At 44.5% G+C, this 15717-nt stretch overlaps 8 protein-coding genes across 8 annotated transcripts; 6 read left to right on the top strand and 2 right to left on the bottom strand.

Moving 5' to 3' along the window:
• Positions 1-326: 326 nt before the first annotated feature.
• On the bottom strand, positions 327-1281 carry BGW36DRAFT_431493 (uncharacterized protein; the record flags this gene model as incomplete). Its single annotated transcript, XM_046220994.1, has 2 exons — positions 327-892; positions 951-1281. 2 exons carry the CDS (start codon positions 1279-1281, stop codon positions 327-329), a joined length of 897 nt encoding a protein of 298 aa, XP_046068270.1.
• A 1246-nt stretch (positions 1282-2527) lies between these two features.
• On the top strand, positions 2528-3316 carry BGW36DRAFT_387314 (uncharacterized protein; the record flags this gene model as incomplete). Its single annotated transcript, XM_046217100.1, has 2 exons — positions 2528-2815; positions 2883-3316. The coding sequence occupies exons 1-2, from the start codon at positions 2723-2725 to the stop codon at positions 3312-3314; spliced, it is 525 nt and encodes a 174-aa protein (XP_046068271.1). The 5' UTR covers positions 2528-2722.
• Positions 3317-4017: 701 nt separating this feature from the next.
• Positions 4018-4404, top strand: BGW36DRAFT_271330 (uncharacterized protein; the record flags this gene model as incomplete). The annotated part of the gene is made up of 1 exon (XM_046210150.1): positions 4018-4404. A coding segment is annotated over one exon (387 nt), but the record flags the coding sequence as incomplete, so codon positions are not given.
• A 1320-nt stretch (positions 4405-5724) lies between these two features.
• Positions 5725-7224, top strand: BGW36DRAFT_431496 (putative cation diffusion facilitator family metal ion transporter; the record flags this gene model as incomplete). The annotated part of the gene is made up of 9 exons (XM_046220995.1): positions 5725-5806; positions 5867-5916; positions 5964-6008; positions 6063-6210; positions 6260-6340; positions 6392-6465; positions 6517-6751; positions 6804-6883; positions 6937-7224. The coding sequence occupies 9 exons, from the start codon at positions 5725-5727 to the stop codon at positions 7222-7224; spliced, it is 1083 nt and encodes a 360-aa protein (XP_046068273.1).
• A 356-nt stretch (positions 7225-7580) lies between these two features.
• BGW36DRAFT_387322 (putative hexokinase) lies at positions 7581-9593 on the top strand. The gene is made up of 2 exons (XM_046217101.1): positions 7581-8196; positions 8249-9593. The coding sequence occupies exons 1-2, from the start codon at positions 7661-7663 to the stop codon at positions 9483-9485; spliced, it is 1773 nt and encodes a 590-aa protein (XP_046068274.1). The 5' UTR covers positions 7581-7660; the 3' UTR covers positions 9486-9593.
• A 135-nt stretch (positions 9594-9728) lies between these two features.
• On the bottom strand, positions 9729-10645 carry BGW36DRAFT_431498 (uncharacterized protein; the record flags this gene model as incomplete). Its single annotated transcript, XM_046220996.1, has 3 exons — positions 9729-9927; positions 10025-10116; positions 10379-10645. The coding sequence occupies 3 exons, from the start codon at positions 10643-10645 to the stop codon at positions 9729-9731; spliced, it is 558 nt and encodes a 185-aa protein (XP_046068275.1).
• Positions 10646-12967: 2322 nt separating this feature from the next.
• On the top strand, positions 12968-14229 carry BGW36DRAFT_400327 (putative conidiation-specific protein; the record flags this gene model as incomplete). The annotated part of the gene is made up of 5 exons (XM_046218621.1): positions 12968-13225; positions 13356-13457; positions 13523-13679; positions 13738-13814; positions 13912-14229. The coding sequence occupies 5 exons, from the start codon at positions 12968-12970 to the stop codon at positions 14227-14229; spliced, it is 912 nt and encodes a 303-aa protein (XP_046068276.1).
• A 648-nt stretch (positions 14230-14877) lies between these two features.
• On the top strand, positions 14878-15663 carry BGW36DRAFT_438294 (uncharacterized protein; the record flags this gene model as incomplete). Its single annotated transcript, XM_046221481.1, has 1 exon — positions 14878-15663. A coding segment is annotated over one exon (471 nt), but the record flags the coding sequence as incomplete, so codon positions are not given.
• Positions 15664-15717: the final 54 nt, after the last annotated feature.

The following is a 15717-nucleotide window of genomic DNA, read 5'->3' on the forward strand; positions in this document are numbered from 1 at the left end:
TTTCGAGGGGCGAGTAAAAAAAAACAAACTTGTATACAGAATACATCAATGTTGAAAGACCCCAAAAGCTCGTCAATAGCAGGTCGCAAAAAGTCTCAATTATATTAGCACCCCTTTCCTTGCTAAGATGCTACCCAGGAACTTAAATTTTTCTTGTTCAAAACTCGTAAACTAAGGCACTCCCTGCTCATGAATCAAAGTACCCCCCAAGAGATTATGTATACATTCATCTAGACTCAGTCTCGAGGCCGTCTTCCTACAGGATGTCAAAGAAGCTATCGCTTAGGTTCAGACTGTTACCTCCGGAGAAAACGCCTTAAGCTCATTTAAAAAATAAATAGCGCATCCCAGGAGTCCTCTCGGGTGTTATCCCACACCTGAAGATTACCAAGATTCTCAACCCCCGCGGACATCTGGGGAGTGGTAGTTAATGGCGTGAATGTTGTAGCCGACGAGGTCTCCATCAGACGGCCAATATTTTCCACGGATGGGGGGTTGTCTTCGGTGCTAGAGGTGTTCTCCACCTCCACATCCGGGTTCAAAGAGTTAAAGAAATCGTCGAAGGAGTTCTGAAAATCGAAATTTTCTACCTTATTCCCATAGATTAACTGCTTGTTGATCCCGTCTATGGGTGGCTGCGAGGAGAATTCTGATCCACCGAACACCGGCACCATTGAAGATACAGAATCCGGGATCGTTTCTGGCGACTGGGTCTCGTAGCCGTGCGGCGCTGGGTGGATGATCTTATCTATTGAGGTAGATTGAGGGACGCTCGCCTCACTCCGTAGGTAGTAGTTTAGAAAATCCTCGGGATTGGGAAATGCTTGTTGATGGACTGTCTGAGTTTTCATAGCTGGTACTTTGTCTAGGGTGCGTTTACCAGCGTTTCCAGCTGAAGAACCACATGAGTCAGCTATCAACATCAGATTATTAGTGATATTGATACTTACAATACAGACTACATTGGACATCACGGTGTCCGAAATGGCAATTTGCACAAGCGCCGTTGAAAAAGCCTGAGACGATTACGCATTGCTGAAAATGGCCAGCGCCACCCTTGCATCTCTTACATACAGTCGTCACTTCGACACCCACTGCCTGGGCCATGACAGCTTCGCTATAAAAGGCACGGCCGTTCAGGTCTGGGACTTTCTTATCCATCTTTCTCAGCTCTAACAGTCGATGCATTGGTAAGCTTCTGAGCTTTCGCAGATTCGCTGATGGACGTTTGATGATAGCTTTTGCAGCCTCCAAGAGCATGGCTGGGTCATTGGTAGCCATTTCTGAGCAAGACGATGTTCGTTCCGTTGACATAAAAAGAAAAATCAAAGTCTGTGGATCAGGGTTACGAGGAAAACTTTACTTGTGAATGGTATTCGTGAATGCGAAAAGATGGTCGAGGGGGAAGATGTCGAGTTTAATACCTGAAAGGCAATGAGGTCTTTCCTGACAAAACGGTATGATCAGTACCACGACAGTACAAAGGACGACAACGACGACGATAATGATGAAGCTATCATGGGAAGGAAGCATAAAATAAAACCAATCAGCTGGATTGTTATCCCTTAGTACCGCAGGGTCTTTTTGCTATTTTTAAGTTATAGTAGAATTTTAGAGATAAAATATTGCTAGAAAAAAAGTACGTAGCTGGTTCAAAGTGAATGTGAATCAGTATTATATACATGTAGTTCTATTAACTGTGATATATCCCAATAGTGAACAATTTCCATCAAACACAGTGAGCTTTTATACCTTAAACGGTGTAAATTGGCTGAAAGTAAAATAAGCTCATAGATAAAAAGTACGCTAAGCTTCTCTTAACACCGCCCAACACCTTAAAGTGATTAGAAACCATTCAGAATCACGCTTCTACTCTTGTGGATCCTTTTATAGCCTGAAAGGGTCTATATATATCTCAAAGCTTCTATATCGTATGGATAATTTGACTTGTGTGCAGATTTTAGTCAAGGAGAGACCTGGAACCCAATGTTCCTGCCGACATTACTCGACATTTTAGGTACTTACCAGAGATGATGGCTGTAATTTTTGATGCCTGGTAATTATGGCGAGTCACTTCATTCTATTTTCATGTTAATACAGATGTAATCTAAACTGTTCAATCTTGACAGGAATGGTGAGATGCCTTCTGTTACGCGAGATCAAAATTTTTAAAGATTTCTCCACCAAATTAATTATTCTGCATTTTATTAAATTGGAAAGGTGTTGATTTATGGAATATTAGGATCTTCCAAGCCTTTGACATTAGGCTGCTCTTGATCTTGACCTTTGCCAACGAGTCTTAAACAGAATGCTTATTGCTGATACATATATCCTAGGGGTTCTAAATGCAAGACATACTACTTCAATAGAATTCAATGATGGGTGGTATTGTGATTAAACATGGAGAATACCATCTCAGCAGTCACAACCGTTGTGAGAGTTAGTGTATGCGCATGTAATTACAACAATACTGTAACTGCTAGAACACTCCATTACTAGCTCTGTAGAGATTTTCTCTTCCTTTGTTCACAACTTTCTCTGTTTGCCTGCCAATCCTTCCTCTCCACCTTTTCCTTGTTCCTGATAGCCAAGCATCATCATCAAAAATCAAATATTTCACAATTTTTCCTTATGAATTGAGCCTTGAATTTTACAACACTGATAGTGAAATCCTTCAAATTCTTTGTGGGTATTGAAGTTCAATTTTGTTTGATTTATCGAGATGGACGAGCAGAGAAGTTGCGAGTCGCATAATGAGTCAGATCTGGCAGACTCTCTTGAAAAAGATCTCTCTATTAACGACTGTGGGTACCGAGTTACTCCCCAATTCAATTTCCACCATTCTCACTAGACAAATCTGCAGCTATCAATGACCCCCCGAGCGTGCATCTGAAAATACTCTCGAAGGTGTAGCCTACCTAGAAGTGCGAAATGCTATACAATGTCTATTTACCAATATGTACACCTCCGCCTCCCCTCAGAATAGGGAGGTACACAGTCAAATGCTGGAAAGAATTCTTCAACGCTTACTCTTCCTAGAGGAACTTCACCGCGATAAAACAGAGGGTCTGATTCACTCCATCGGATACTTTGGGTCGTTGGCAAACAACACGAAACTTGTTGTCGAAATGTCAAAAGGGAATGTCCAAATAATGAATGACGTTCTTTATTCTGCCGACTTTACGGAATTCTCAGGCCGCTGTCTAGGGGACGACTTAGACCGTCTAGAGATTATGCAGAGGGGCTTGAACGCAATCTCTGTGATATGTGCGGATGCGCAGCATCGGCTGCTGGAACGTTTCTTCGGAGTGTGAGGATGCTGTTTTACTTGCAATATTACTACTAAAAGATGACAATCAACATTACAGCGGCGCGATATGTTGGATATGGCATAATAATTCGATGGGTATTATCCAGGGCTCATTATTCTTGTATCTACTGACACCATTCACAAATTGAAATTGAATGAAGTCTTGCTGTTCAATCTATTACTAAGTCGCTGGAACATCTTGGATGTTTGGTATAGAAGCTGCTAGCTACATATGTACTATTGGTCTCATCATTTTTAACTACAAATTATCCTCTTTTCGTGGCTAAACTGATGGCCGTCACCTACTACAAAATTACTAGAGGCTTTGAAAAGCTGGAAACTGGAAATCGCATAATATAACATGATGCTAAAGTTGGATTTCTGTGAAATTATGAATCTTTTGGTCGCTGACTTTGATCTCTATATGGAGCAGCGCTATGTGGCGCCGACAAACCCCGTGGCCTAGACAACAAGGGCAACACAAGACTCAGCCAGCGAGATATATCTCTACGACGCAATTGAATATATCTATTATTTTAGATACCAATTAGATATGTATTTTTTTCAATCTAACCCTGAATGTCGAGTCCGCATCCTAGCACTTAGCTGTCTGCCAACGGTGTCTGGTTACATGTACCGCGGAAATCAAACGACATTGGAACTGCATTGAGCTTTCCAACTACCTTTGGACTACGACCGCAATATATTCGGCCATCAAACTATCCGTTGTTACATATAACGACGAAGGTGTCCACAAACAATGGGATTTTCTAATCGACGGGCCAACAGAAGCCGGCAAACCCATCCTTAATATCATGGGCTCCTCCACCCAGTGCCGTTTCGAGATGAGAAGCACGATTGACCGCGATTCAGGAAATTTACCAAAGCAAACTTATCAATGGGATGCGGATGCTTCCGAGACGAGTTTCATCAAGGAAATTGCAAAGAATGCAGAGATACACAACGAGTATCCCGAATACAACTGTCAAGACAATATACTCGATCTGTTAGATTCTCTAGAGGAGAAAGGGGTTATTGACGGTATTGATGTGATTTATAAGAAAAGTAAGGAGATTGTCAAGGGCAAGAAGAAGGTATTTCTATACACTGGGCTTATCGCTCTTTTTAATATTATCCCGTTCCTTTCTATTCAGATTTGGCGTTTGCTTTTGCGTTTGCTTTTGCGTATCCGAGTTTGAAGGCATATTCAAAGTTACTTTTCAAACGTTCTCTAGCTATAACTTAAAATAAACATTTCTCAGTGTCACTTACGAGTATACATGCAGCTATAAATTCCAGTAATTTCCAACGAAACCAAGCCATAGTCTTGACGGGTGTTTTGCATTGGTCTTGCTAAATAATTTAAAAAACCATTTCCATTTTCCTTGCCCGACAACTCGGTTCTTCAATTTCAAAAGAATAAGCAACCCCTCACATACATGCAGTGCACTCACAACAAAATTGTCAGGTGGGTCAGTTGCTGTGAGTGAGTACCTTGGGGACGGCTCTAGCCCGAAGGGGACGCAAAATCACCAAAACTTAGGGTCTCCCATTTATTTTCGAATTTTTAGTGGATTTCTATTTTCCTGTTTATTTTGACGTCAATTGTTCTTACTTTTCTGATTTTTGTAGCTCGTGGGTGTCTCAACATGGATGGGTTTAGGTACAAGACTATGCGATCGCGACTGAGCATGCGGAACCGTCATACTGGTCGAAATTAGTAGCGAAAGACCGTTTTTAATATATAAAACGAGTTATTGGATCGGAGGACCGGAAGATACCCAGGTTTTTTTCACCTCACCTTGTCAAATGGTTTACCCTATGATTTTGCTAATTTGTCTTCAGAGCCATGCTTCTTTGCGACAGCTTAGTGCTACCTATGCATTCATTATGTATGCTAAAAATATAACAAAATACGAAATTGAGAATGGACTACATTACAAAAACGGGGCACTACATTAGTCTGTACTATCTGTACAACACACTATGCAGACCAAAACGTCCAGGCCGCAGAGCCATCTCATCAGGGAATCTCGGATAAAAACGGAAAATACGAAAATGTCAGACCTCCCGGGTTCCTAAAGCACCGGGACCGAGAGAACCATTCTGTGGTGGCATCCAACAGCTACGACACCTTCCAGAACAAGATAATCGCCAAATGACAGGGGTTTCACCTTCTGGATCATTTATATTTAGCCAACAAACTGGGGCTGCCTGGGAAACCCGTCGGCGCGTCTTGCGGCATTTGATTATCGGCCAGACATAAGGCGGGAATATTCGCTTCCGGCGAGAAAAAAGGAGAGAAAAAAAAAGGTAAAGCCCACTTCGGGCACACACCAACATCTGTCACTCGGCATCCTTTCTACACAACTGTGTCCCAAAGTCTCAATCAAGACGCAATCAATTCTGCCAAAATGAAGCACGGATTAACGCGCATTCAGCGTCTGTATCTGGTGATCAGCGTGTCGCTGCTATTTTTTCTTGCTGAAATATCTGGTTCGTCATTAAATCGTGTATTTCTGTTGTTAGTCGGGCTAATTCGTAACGTGTGAACAGTCGGATTTTATACCAAATCCCTCGCGCTTGTTGCCGATGCTTTTCATTACGTATGTGATAAGCTTGGTTATTTGGCTTTCTATACTGATAACGGTAGCTCAATGATCTGGTTGGCTTTGTTGTGGCTTTGGTCGCTCTTCAAGTATGGCACGATTTAATTTCTACAGGGTCAGTATTTGCATGCTAAATCCAATAGATATCAAGCAGAAAAGACACCCCCAAAGAACTGTCTTTTGGCTGGTCACGGGCCCAACTTCTTGGTGCCTTTTTCAACGGTGTTTTCCTTCTAGCTCTTGGCGTGAGCATATTCCTTCAGTCGATTGAGCGGTTCATTTCGCTACAACGTACGTTTAGTCATAGCAGTCTGATGAGCTGCCACTTATACAATAGCAGGTGTCGAAAACCCAAAACTCATCTTGATCGTCGGATGTGTTGGCCTAGCACTTAATATTCTAAGTGCCAGCTTCCTCCACGGTCAGTTCCAGCCGCATCATTTTACAAGAACTTCTTCCTAACGAAATATAGAGCACGATCACGGCCCTTCCATCCCCTCTGAAACCAATGAACTACAAGAAATCACTGGAAACGCCGCATCCGAGGTCCATCCACACCCACCTTCCAGCACTCCGAATACTAATATTCTGCTACAGGCATATTCTGCTCACCAGAACCATCGTCACGGCAACCAACAGTCCAAGGAAAACGGTCACGATCTCGGCATGCTCGGCGTCCTGATCCACGTTATCGGCGATGCAATCAACAATGTGGGCGTGATTATTTCTGCGTTGGTGATTTGGAAGGCGAACTATGCGGGCCGGTTCTACGCGGATCCGGCGGTTAGTATGGCGATTTCGATTATGATTCTGATTACGTCGTCGCCTCTGGGTGAGTTCCTATCACTAGCCATACCCGGGATAGGGACTAAGTATAGCTGTAGTGAAAAAGTCCGGCACAATTCTTCTCGAGAGCGTCCCCTTAGGCGTCGATCCGAGTGACGTTCAACACGATCTTGAATTGGTATACAACTCCTCATATTCCTTTAGGCCTCTTACGTATACTAACTATTCCAGATCCCCGGCATACGGTCCGTCCACGAACTGCACGTCTGGCGCCTGAATCAGCAAAAGTCGCTTGCATCGGTGCACATCGTGCTGTCCGACTGTCTCGTGTCTGATTTTATCCGCATGGCGAATACGGTGAATGAGTGTCTGCATAGTTACGGGATTCATTCTGCGACTGTGCAGCCGGAGGTAGTAGGGTCTGCTGCGAGTAAGATTGCAGCGCCGGCGTATCCTGATGCGTCGGCCTGTCAGATTAACTGTGGTGTTACTTGCGAGGAGTTGACATGCTGCGGTTGAGAACATATCTTGTTTGATAGCAAATACGGGGCTTTAGATGTCGATGCCTAGGATAGGAGATGTTGTTGTTGTTGTTGTTGATTTCATTACTTAGGTGCGGCGCCGCTAGGGCCAGACCGAGGTCTCACGGGTTAAATACAGAAATGTAGTTCTTGTACAGAATTGAACAGGAGTAAAATAATGCCATCATTTACAAGCCCAGTCGAGAAGAGAGGTGATTGGTCGAACCTGGCAGAATGTAAGGCTTCAAACCTTAAGCTCATCGCCCAATCAGTGGTTGCTAGGTGGAGCCGCCTCTCCCCCTCCGCGCGCAAAACACAAATCGCAGTCTGTCTTAGTCTTATTAGTCACCGCAGCACGCGATCATCCTCGATTTACATCGAGATCGGACAACGCCAGGCACAATACACTTCTTCGCCCCCTGTATTCCTGTAACATGGCTTACCCCATCGACAAAAAAAGCGCCAACAATTCCAAAAAGCCCTCCTCAATACATGGCTTCATCTCCCCGCTCTTCCTGTCTGATCCCACTCTGTACCGGCTCTCGTTTCAGTTATCAGAAACATACAAGGACCTAGCTGCCTCATCCCTAGAGCAATTCTTCCCTACTCCAGTCACACATCTCCCCACAGGCAAAGAAACTGGCCGGTTTCTCGCTGTTTACGTGGGCATGTTTTATTTACATGTTGGCTTTATTGAGCTCCTGGGTGAGCCAGACAGTAATCATAGATATGCGGGAAGCAGTAACGGTGGGAGAAGGCGTCCCGACGAACGTGTCCGGCGGACGCTAGAAAAAGCGTGGCCGATTGAAGAGAGGTTGAAGATGGGGCATGCGGCGGATTTCTTCTCGTGGATTGGCAATTGTATTGCTGAGGTCGTGCAGGATAGTCTCAGGAACGAGAGCGATATTGACAATGATGGTGGTGTGGTGAGGGAATTGGTGACGGGGATATCATTTTGTTTCCCTATCATGTAGGTCTACGTCTATCCCTTTGTCACTACATCAATACTGAGAAAGAAATAGGCAGAAATCTCTTGACGAAGCTATCCTAATGCCCACCGGCAAAGGATTTGGTTTGGAATCAGACCTAAATCTCCGCCAAGCACTATTAGATGGATACGAATGCCACATCCGCCCACTCACCCCATCCTCCTCTGACAACGAGAACGAGGATGACGACGAAGAAGCGCGCCATCGGCAGCGAACGGCCAAACGCCGAAAGCACTTCTCATTACCAAAACTCAAAATCGCCGCCATGACCAACGACACCGTAGCAACATTCGCTTCATTAGCGTACAGCATCAAGTCCCTCCCTAACAGCCGCGTAGTCATGGGCCTGATGGTTGGCGCGGGATGCAACTCCACTGTACCAATGAAACTATCCGATTTACATCCCTCAAAAACGGAATTTATACGCGCACAGGACCCCGCTGCGGCCGAGACACTGGTGAGTACGGAATGGACGCTGCGCCGGTCTAGCATGCCGTTTCTAAACATGAAACTCATGACGCACTGGGACGAGGAAGTGCAATCGCGATCTCAGCGACCCGGGTTCCAACCTCTGGAGTATATGGTGGGTGGGCGATACGTAGGCGAATTGGTCCGTATCATTGTTCTGGAATACTTCACATCCGTACTTCATATCGAGAAAGACGTGTTACCATGGCGCTTGCTGGAAATAGACGGCCTGACAACAGACTTTCTCTCTCTGAATGTCGCTTCTGCCTCACCATCCGGCCGCGACGACGAGTCTCTCGCAACCGAACTCACCCAACGCCTCCCATCTACCAAGGGCTGGATCTGGAATTCCGAAAAGGCCGGGATCCTACGAACAGTCGCGGCAGCCGTCCAAGCCCGCTCTACAGCATTAATCGCTGCTGCAACCGTCGGGTTGCTATCGTGCGCGGGTGAAATCCATCTCACAAACCCCGATAAATTACCAGACTCCGACTCATCCCCAAACCCGACGGACATGGGCACCAGCTCATCGCGGCAAGACTGGAAGAATGGACCGGAAGAACTCGTCGTTGCGTTTTGCGGCGGCGTGATTCAGAATTATCCGCATTATAAAGAGAATATTCAGCGACAGATTGATCGGTTGCTGGTACATGGTGGACCACAGGATGGAGGGAAGAGCATATTTTTGAGAGAAGTCAGTGATGGTGGCATTATTGGCGTGGGTGTTTTGGCGGGGACGGTTATGGGTGGAATTGAGGGGATTGTAGGGTCGAGTTTGCTGGGGAAAGATGATAGTAAGTAAGTCATTACCTCAAAAGGTTATAGCAAGAGGCGTTGTATATATTTGAAACTTGGATATACTGCATATGGATAGATTGACTTTAATAAAAATGCATTGTTGGAATTCTCATATCCTAATACTAGTTAAAACCAGGCAACATTAAATCACACCGTTGTTTTTAAGCAATTTGATATGAATTGATGTTTTAACATCCTTACCATCATCACGATTAAACGCGGCATAAGGAACATCCTAAACCGACTTTTACGGACTACGAAAAGTCGTTTTCGGCCAGACCCATTCTGCCCCTATGCCAATGACTGGATACACAAATGTACCCAGCATGCGAATCACGAGGTTGCTGTGACGGAAGCGGGCGGTGTAGATTATACCAGGGTCGACACACAAAACGCATAGTGTCCGTGGAGTGGGATCAGCGTCGAAACGGCGTTGAAGCTCATGCCTAGGGTTCCATTAGCACAATACACGAGCTCAAAGTAAAATTAGGATGGAGAAGAACATAGATGAACATCACCAGACACAATTTACTCGCCGCATACTGTCTCAGCATATGACTGCCCTGCGCGACCTTCTCTACGCTTTCAGTCTTGTATTCTTCCCAAATCTGCTGTAACGCAGGCTCATGGTCATACTTTTGTATATCAATATGCCGTGTTTTGAATATTGCCCCCTGCTGTAATCGGTGATGTCATGAGTCCAACTTGACACACACAATCCGCCCGCAGACTCTGTCGAGGTTGAGCAATAAGAGCAACACAACAAAAAAGCTGGCGAGGTAGTTTATAGCAAAGATGGTATTAGCCACCTTCTGTAGTAAAATTATGGTAGCCATTCTCTACGTATGCAGTGTTTAAAACGATTGCTTGTAGCGGTGGTCATTACTAGCTGCTGACATGTTGGTTTATGGTTGTGGCCAGTTTCCGGATGGATTGTAAGGGGGACAGGTCCACGGCTAGGGTTTTATGGGTGGTATTTTGCAGGTATAGCATGGGGACTGCAGGTTCAGATATGTGTGCACTATTCGCTAATGACGTCTTTGGTGGTCGATGAGCGAAGATTCCGTGATACTCGTTCGATCGGTAGGAGTCTAGTTCAGAGATGATTCCAGATTCAAGGCCACCAAAAGCGCCAGTCACTAGGATCGAGCCTTTGGGAGACATCTGGGCGATGAATATTAATTGTAGTAGGTCGAGTATTTTTTGAAAAAGAAAAGCCGGTGTCGTGGCGTGGAAAATTTTTTACAGGAATGTGAGACAAAGACCGCTCCCAATTCGGGCTTGTGACACTTTTATATCTAGCAGAATTCCAATTTCAATTAAACAGTAATCCCAAAAATTGGGTGGACTTTAACGGGGAATTTAAAAGATTCAAAGTAATTGAATCAGCAGCAGCCTACAAACAAGGTTAGCATCATGCAGCGTGTCAATGGGGTTATACCTACTAATTGTCAACCACTCCAGATAGTCAAAAATTGGCTACTTGTTTTTTTGAGAAAGAATTGTCTGGAAGCTATTAGGAGTAAGGAAAATATAGACTGGTTTATTGGCAGGAGACCAGTTGGGAGAGAAGAGGAAGGCGAGGCAATGCAAGCTCGTGCCTCTCCGTAAAGTTGCCAACCCTCCTTTCTTTTTTTTTCTTCTCGACCTCCATCTACCTCCAGTGCCAGGCAAGAGCTTTGCTGTTTTGCTGTGAGATTGAATCTAACTTCGTCGACTTGTTATCGTAAAACTTATTACATAAGGCTCCGCATCCGCAGTAGGCCGTTTGTTGGCCTAACTAAAACAGATCCATATCGCTCGATATATCAAATGGTATCATCTACATAGGTAACAAAACGTCAACCTAAACTCCAGGCAATTCATGAAATCATCAATCATCAATCTCCACGTCATTCTCGGATTCCTCGTCGGTGTCAGATTCGTCGAGATATTTGTTTTTGTAGCTCTTCCGTGATTTCTTCTTGATTTCGAAGAATTTTGCCCCGATATTTGAGAGGACTGTGTGTCATTGGGAACAGCTTGCTTCGTGACACAAAGTCATTTATGCCAATGGTCGATATGGTGCCGTAGACAGATCGGCCAATGAAGGGAGTGTTAGAGGATTCTCAGCATCGACTGCCAACCAAACGGTTGTATTTTCTTTTGATATGTGCTTTGAATTGGTCTCAACTTCCGATATTGTCTCCCACCCAGATGTACACGCATAACAGAGGAAACCCGATTCAGAGAATGAGGATGGTCTATAGCTCTCGGGATAGATCACCTTATTCAGGCCGTGGTGACATTTGATAGTAAGCAGGGTTCCACTTAAAGATCGAAAATAGTAACATTTAGGTCGTAAGGGTATCCTGTCTGAATGGTAGAAGACAATAAACTGCGCCCGGCATATTACTTTCGAGCACCCAACCCGTGTCGCTGGGGTCAATTCGTTGTCATTTTTTGACACCCGAGTGTTGACGATTTCCAATCTCTCCTTGTCTGATTTATAATTGTTTGCGAGACAAAGACCACATTTTCTGCTCTCCCATGCTCCTGGGTGGCACATCAGAGAAAACTAGTGCCCACGTGGCTGTATACGGTTAATTGTTTAATTTTATATGCTGGAATCTATGGGGGCCAATCACTGATGAAGTTACATTGCTTCACCCTAAACCTTCAACTTTCTCTTGGCATCTAGGGCTTTGGACCATCAGGCCTCCCCCCAAGACGCAACTAGCTAACTAGCGTCTGTGATACAGTAAGCACTGAATATAAGCAATTCATTCAGACCAGCAGTTTCGTTGCCGATGTTTTGCTTAATATCAGCTGCTTCATAATAAATATTGAGCAGTCAAAGGTAGAGTCTTGGTATGAGCATTTTGTACGATGAGCAGAGATCACAAATTGGTTATACTTTAGAATAAAGACCAAGTCCATCATCGGATAATTAATATCCACTACGACCCACTCAGTGTGTTGATACCGCTCGGGTTCCTGCTATCCAGGTAGTGACTGTAACAATCTATGAAAGAGTTATTCGCTAGGCCATATCACAAGCAAATTTTTTCGGGAAGCCTGTCATCAGCAAAGAAATCCATTTCACTATGGATTGATTGTCTTCGTTATCCAACTAGGGCTGACTTAGTCAAGTGTATCTCGTAATATAGTGTGGACACTAATGTAGTTCGTGAGAACGTCGGATCGGAGAAGCTATAAAGAATAACCCCCGACATTGACTTCCATACTAGTTAGTGGACTCAGCTGCTAAAAAGCCAAGCATGCTTAAACAAGCCACACTGATTTAAAGCGAGTTAACATAATGTGAGGCTTTTAGGTTCTACCACCTCGTTGTGTAACTATTCGCTTAGTGAATGGATACTGGTTTGACATGAATACATGAATACAGCATGTCTTTCTTAATGAACAATGGGAATAAATTGACATATATCCCCCTTATATAGACGACCTGGTAATCATCTGAGCTTCCCTTCTTCTAGAACTAAAATGGCCTCATCATTGCTTCTTTGCATCGCCTTGATGGCCGCTGGCCCGTTGCTCGCCCTCGCTCAGACGCTGGATAAGCCTGCGCTCACCCCTGATCTCGACTACTTAGAGCAGGGAGCCATCGATAACCTTGCTCCTACTCAAAGTACGAATGATCAATGGGGTTCTGGTTGGATTCCCTCCGATTGCAAAGACATTGCCAACAACGAGGGCAAGAACCCCGATGACTTTGAGATCTACAACGTCCACTACGATGATGTAAGATTCTGGTGCGATATGCGTTCGCATACCTCCTTGAGTAACACACAAACGCCATGCTGTGCCTCGGAATAATAACAAAGAGGATAAAAGTGGGAAATATCAGAAGCTGATGGTTCGAACACTTTAGTGTGACGATGCGTGGGTATTCTGTCGCCACAAGGATACCCCGACAGATCTAATCACAACGATTGACATCTTTGGTCGACTTCCCGTCGCTATGCGCAGCTGGGTATGTCAACAAAAATTCGACCCACGTATTAAGGATCATATAATTGACACGTTTTGTCTATACAGGTGAGACACGTCCTAACCATTCCAGGCGATAACTATGCGTATAATTCCAATGGCAACATTGCTTTCTTTGGAACAACTAGTGGCATCATGGATGTGGCGATTCACGAGACTGGACATAGTCTTGACTTGCTCGGAGCTTATGGTGATCAGTTGTCTTGTAAGAGCAACCCCCCCCGGGAAAAAAAATCAAGGCATTGTCTAAAGCTAGATGACAGCTAGCCAAGACTGGCTTGACAACTACAATCAAGATTCAAATGTGCCAGACAATTATGCTCAGACAAACCAGATCGAGGTAACATAGGTTTCCCTATCTTCAACGCACCTGTTTTATTTTTTTTATATTTTTTTTTCCCTTATTCTCGTGCTCCTTATCTAACTCCCCGTTACAGAACGTTGAGCAGAACACTGTCGTGAGTGTTTACGATAAGGTCGTCCCCGGGGGATTCGGTTCTGCCCAGCCCAACTGGAATAACATCTTCCATCAGTATGCAACGCTTCAGGGGAAGGCTGGCGATCAAATTATCCCCGGTGGAAGCTGTGATCGTCACCTCGTTAACTCCGAAACTGTTTCCACTAGCGATTCAGCAGCTGCTGCGATGGTAGATGCCGTTGATAAACCAGTCACTTCATTCAAAGGAAACTACACCAAGATTTTGAAAACCCACGCCAAGTTTAACACCAAAGAAAGCTGCTACTTTGGAAACTAAGGTGCAACACATTGCATATATGAACACATTCAATGTGAAATATATAGCTTAGGGGAGGTTAGAGTGAAGTTACTCACTGAGTAGCTTTATATACTGGTTCATGAATGGAATAAGATGATACCATAGCACATGACTATCTACATAGGTCACTGTCTTTTTAGGGCACAGATCAATGAAGACCTTACATAATCTTGAATATCTATTTGGGCCTGCATAGTGTAGATCGCCTGACTAATATAGTAGGTCGAATGACCTATAGACTGAATTTCTTGCCCAGATCGGATAGCTATCGCTAGAATATGTAATGGTCCCTAGGGACGGTGACATCTGGAGGCGGTATAATAATTTGTGCTAAGCAAGGCATGTAGATGCAAATTGTCACAACTTCATAAGCGGAAGTATTCGGTCACTAAGCTACTACGCTAAAAGACCAGAATGTTGAGGATGGTGAATCATGTCCACTACTCACTCATATAGTAAAGGTTGCCGGAAACCGTCACACAAATGGCGCTTTTATAAGATATCCCTACCAAGGATTCTCTACTTATATATTGATCCTGCCGATAAGGCCAGTCAATCCTCCAATATCATTACTACATGGTATTCCTCGCCTTCTGAATATGGTTAGGGTTAATAACCCTAAATCTTACCGGAAATATCGAATGTGGGTTTTGGAGATCCAGCCCTACCACCCCAGGAAGTCAGTCAGGCGGATCCCATAGGTTCCTGCAGCCCTCTACTCTTAGTGATGATCCTGATTGCGTGATCAAGGGCACGGTAACCCTGACTGTCGTGGGTATGGGAGCAAGTTACAAGACCAGACCGGAATCTATCATTAGCGCACCAAAAAGATTAGAGGCCCAATGGGATGTCGATGGTCTCTCCTTTAAGAAGTTTTTGTGTCTCTGGGATGGTTCTGGGCCCACCGTAGAATTTCAAACAGACCTCAAACTGAACCACTTCAGTGAGGGCGCTGAAACCTGGGTCGAACATCGCTTCACCGAGCCCAAACATGGAGATGTAATCGCTGGAGAGCTCCATCTCATTGGAACTGGAGAGTCATCTGGAACCATGTTAGGTGGTATATGGCGACCCGGTAAAGCTTTCACGGGCAGCTAGGTTGATAGCAAGGAACATTGACCATCCCGTATTCTGGCGTTCTTGGTTACGAGGTTGTGTTGCTTCTCGAAGAGGATGTCGATATGATTGAGAAGGACACTGGACGGAACATATTTTTAAGGCTGGTGGTATTATTGGACTGATGCCGGGAGTCTGCCACTCATATTGCGAAGAGACCATCCTCTAAGAAACTGTGGATAATCATTCAAAATAAACTTCCTATGAACCGGGGTTGTATTTGAAAAAGGCACGTAAAATTGTGAGTAATATAATCTCATTTGAAGCCTACATCCACGTGGGTACCCATTCTTCGCGATCCTCCTTACCTGCATTACCCGAAGAATGAAGGCGGGCCAGCGACAAGGTGTC

This window comes from Talaromyces proteolyticus (assembly GCF_021365285.1).
Source record: "Talaromyces proteolyticus strain PMI_201 chromosome Unknown BGW36scaffold_11, whole genome shotgun sequence".
Classification (NCBI taxonomy): Eukaryota; Fungi; Ascomycota; class Eurotiomycetes; order Eurotiales; family Trichocomaceae; genus Talaromyces; species Talaromyces proteolyticus.

Coding starts and splice junctions, on each gene's coding strand:
- BGW36DRAFT_387322 (XM_046217101.1), top strand. CDS start 7,661: ATGGCTTACCCCATCGACAAAAAAAGCGCCAACAATTCCAAAAAGCCC. Junction 8,197..8,248: donor TCATTTTGTTTCCCTATCAT/GTAGGTCTACGT, acceptor AGAAAGAAATAG/GCAGAAATCTCTTGACGAAG.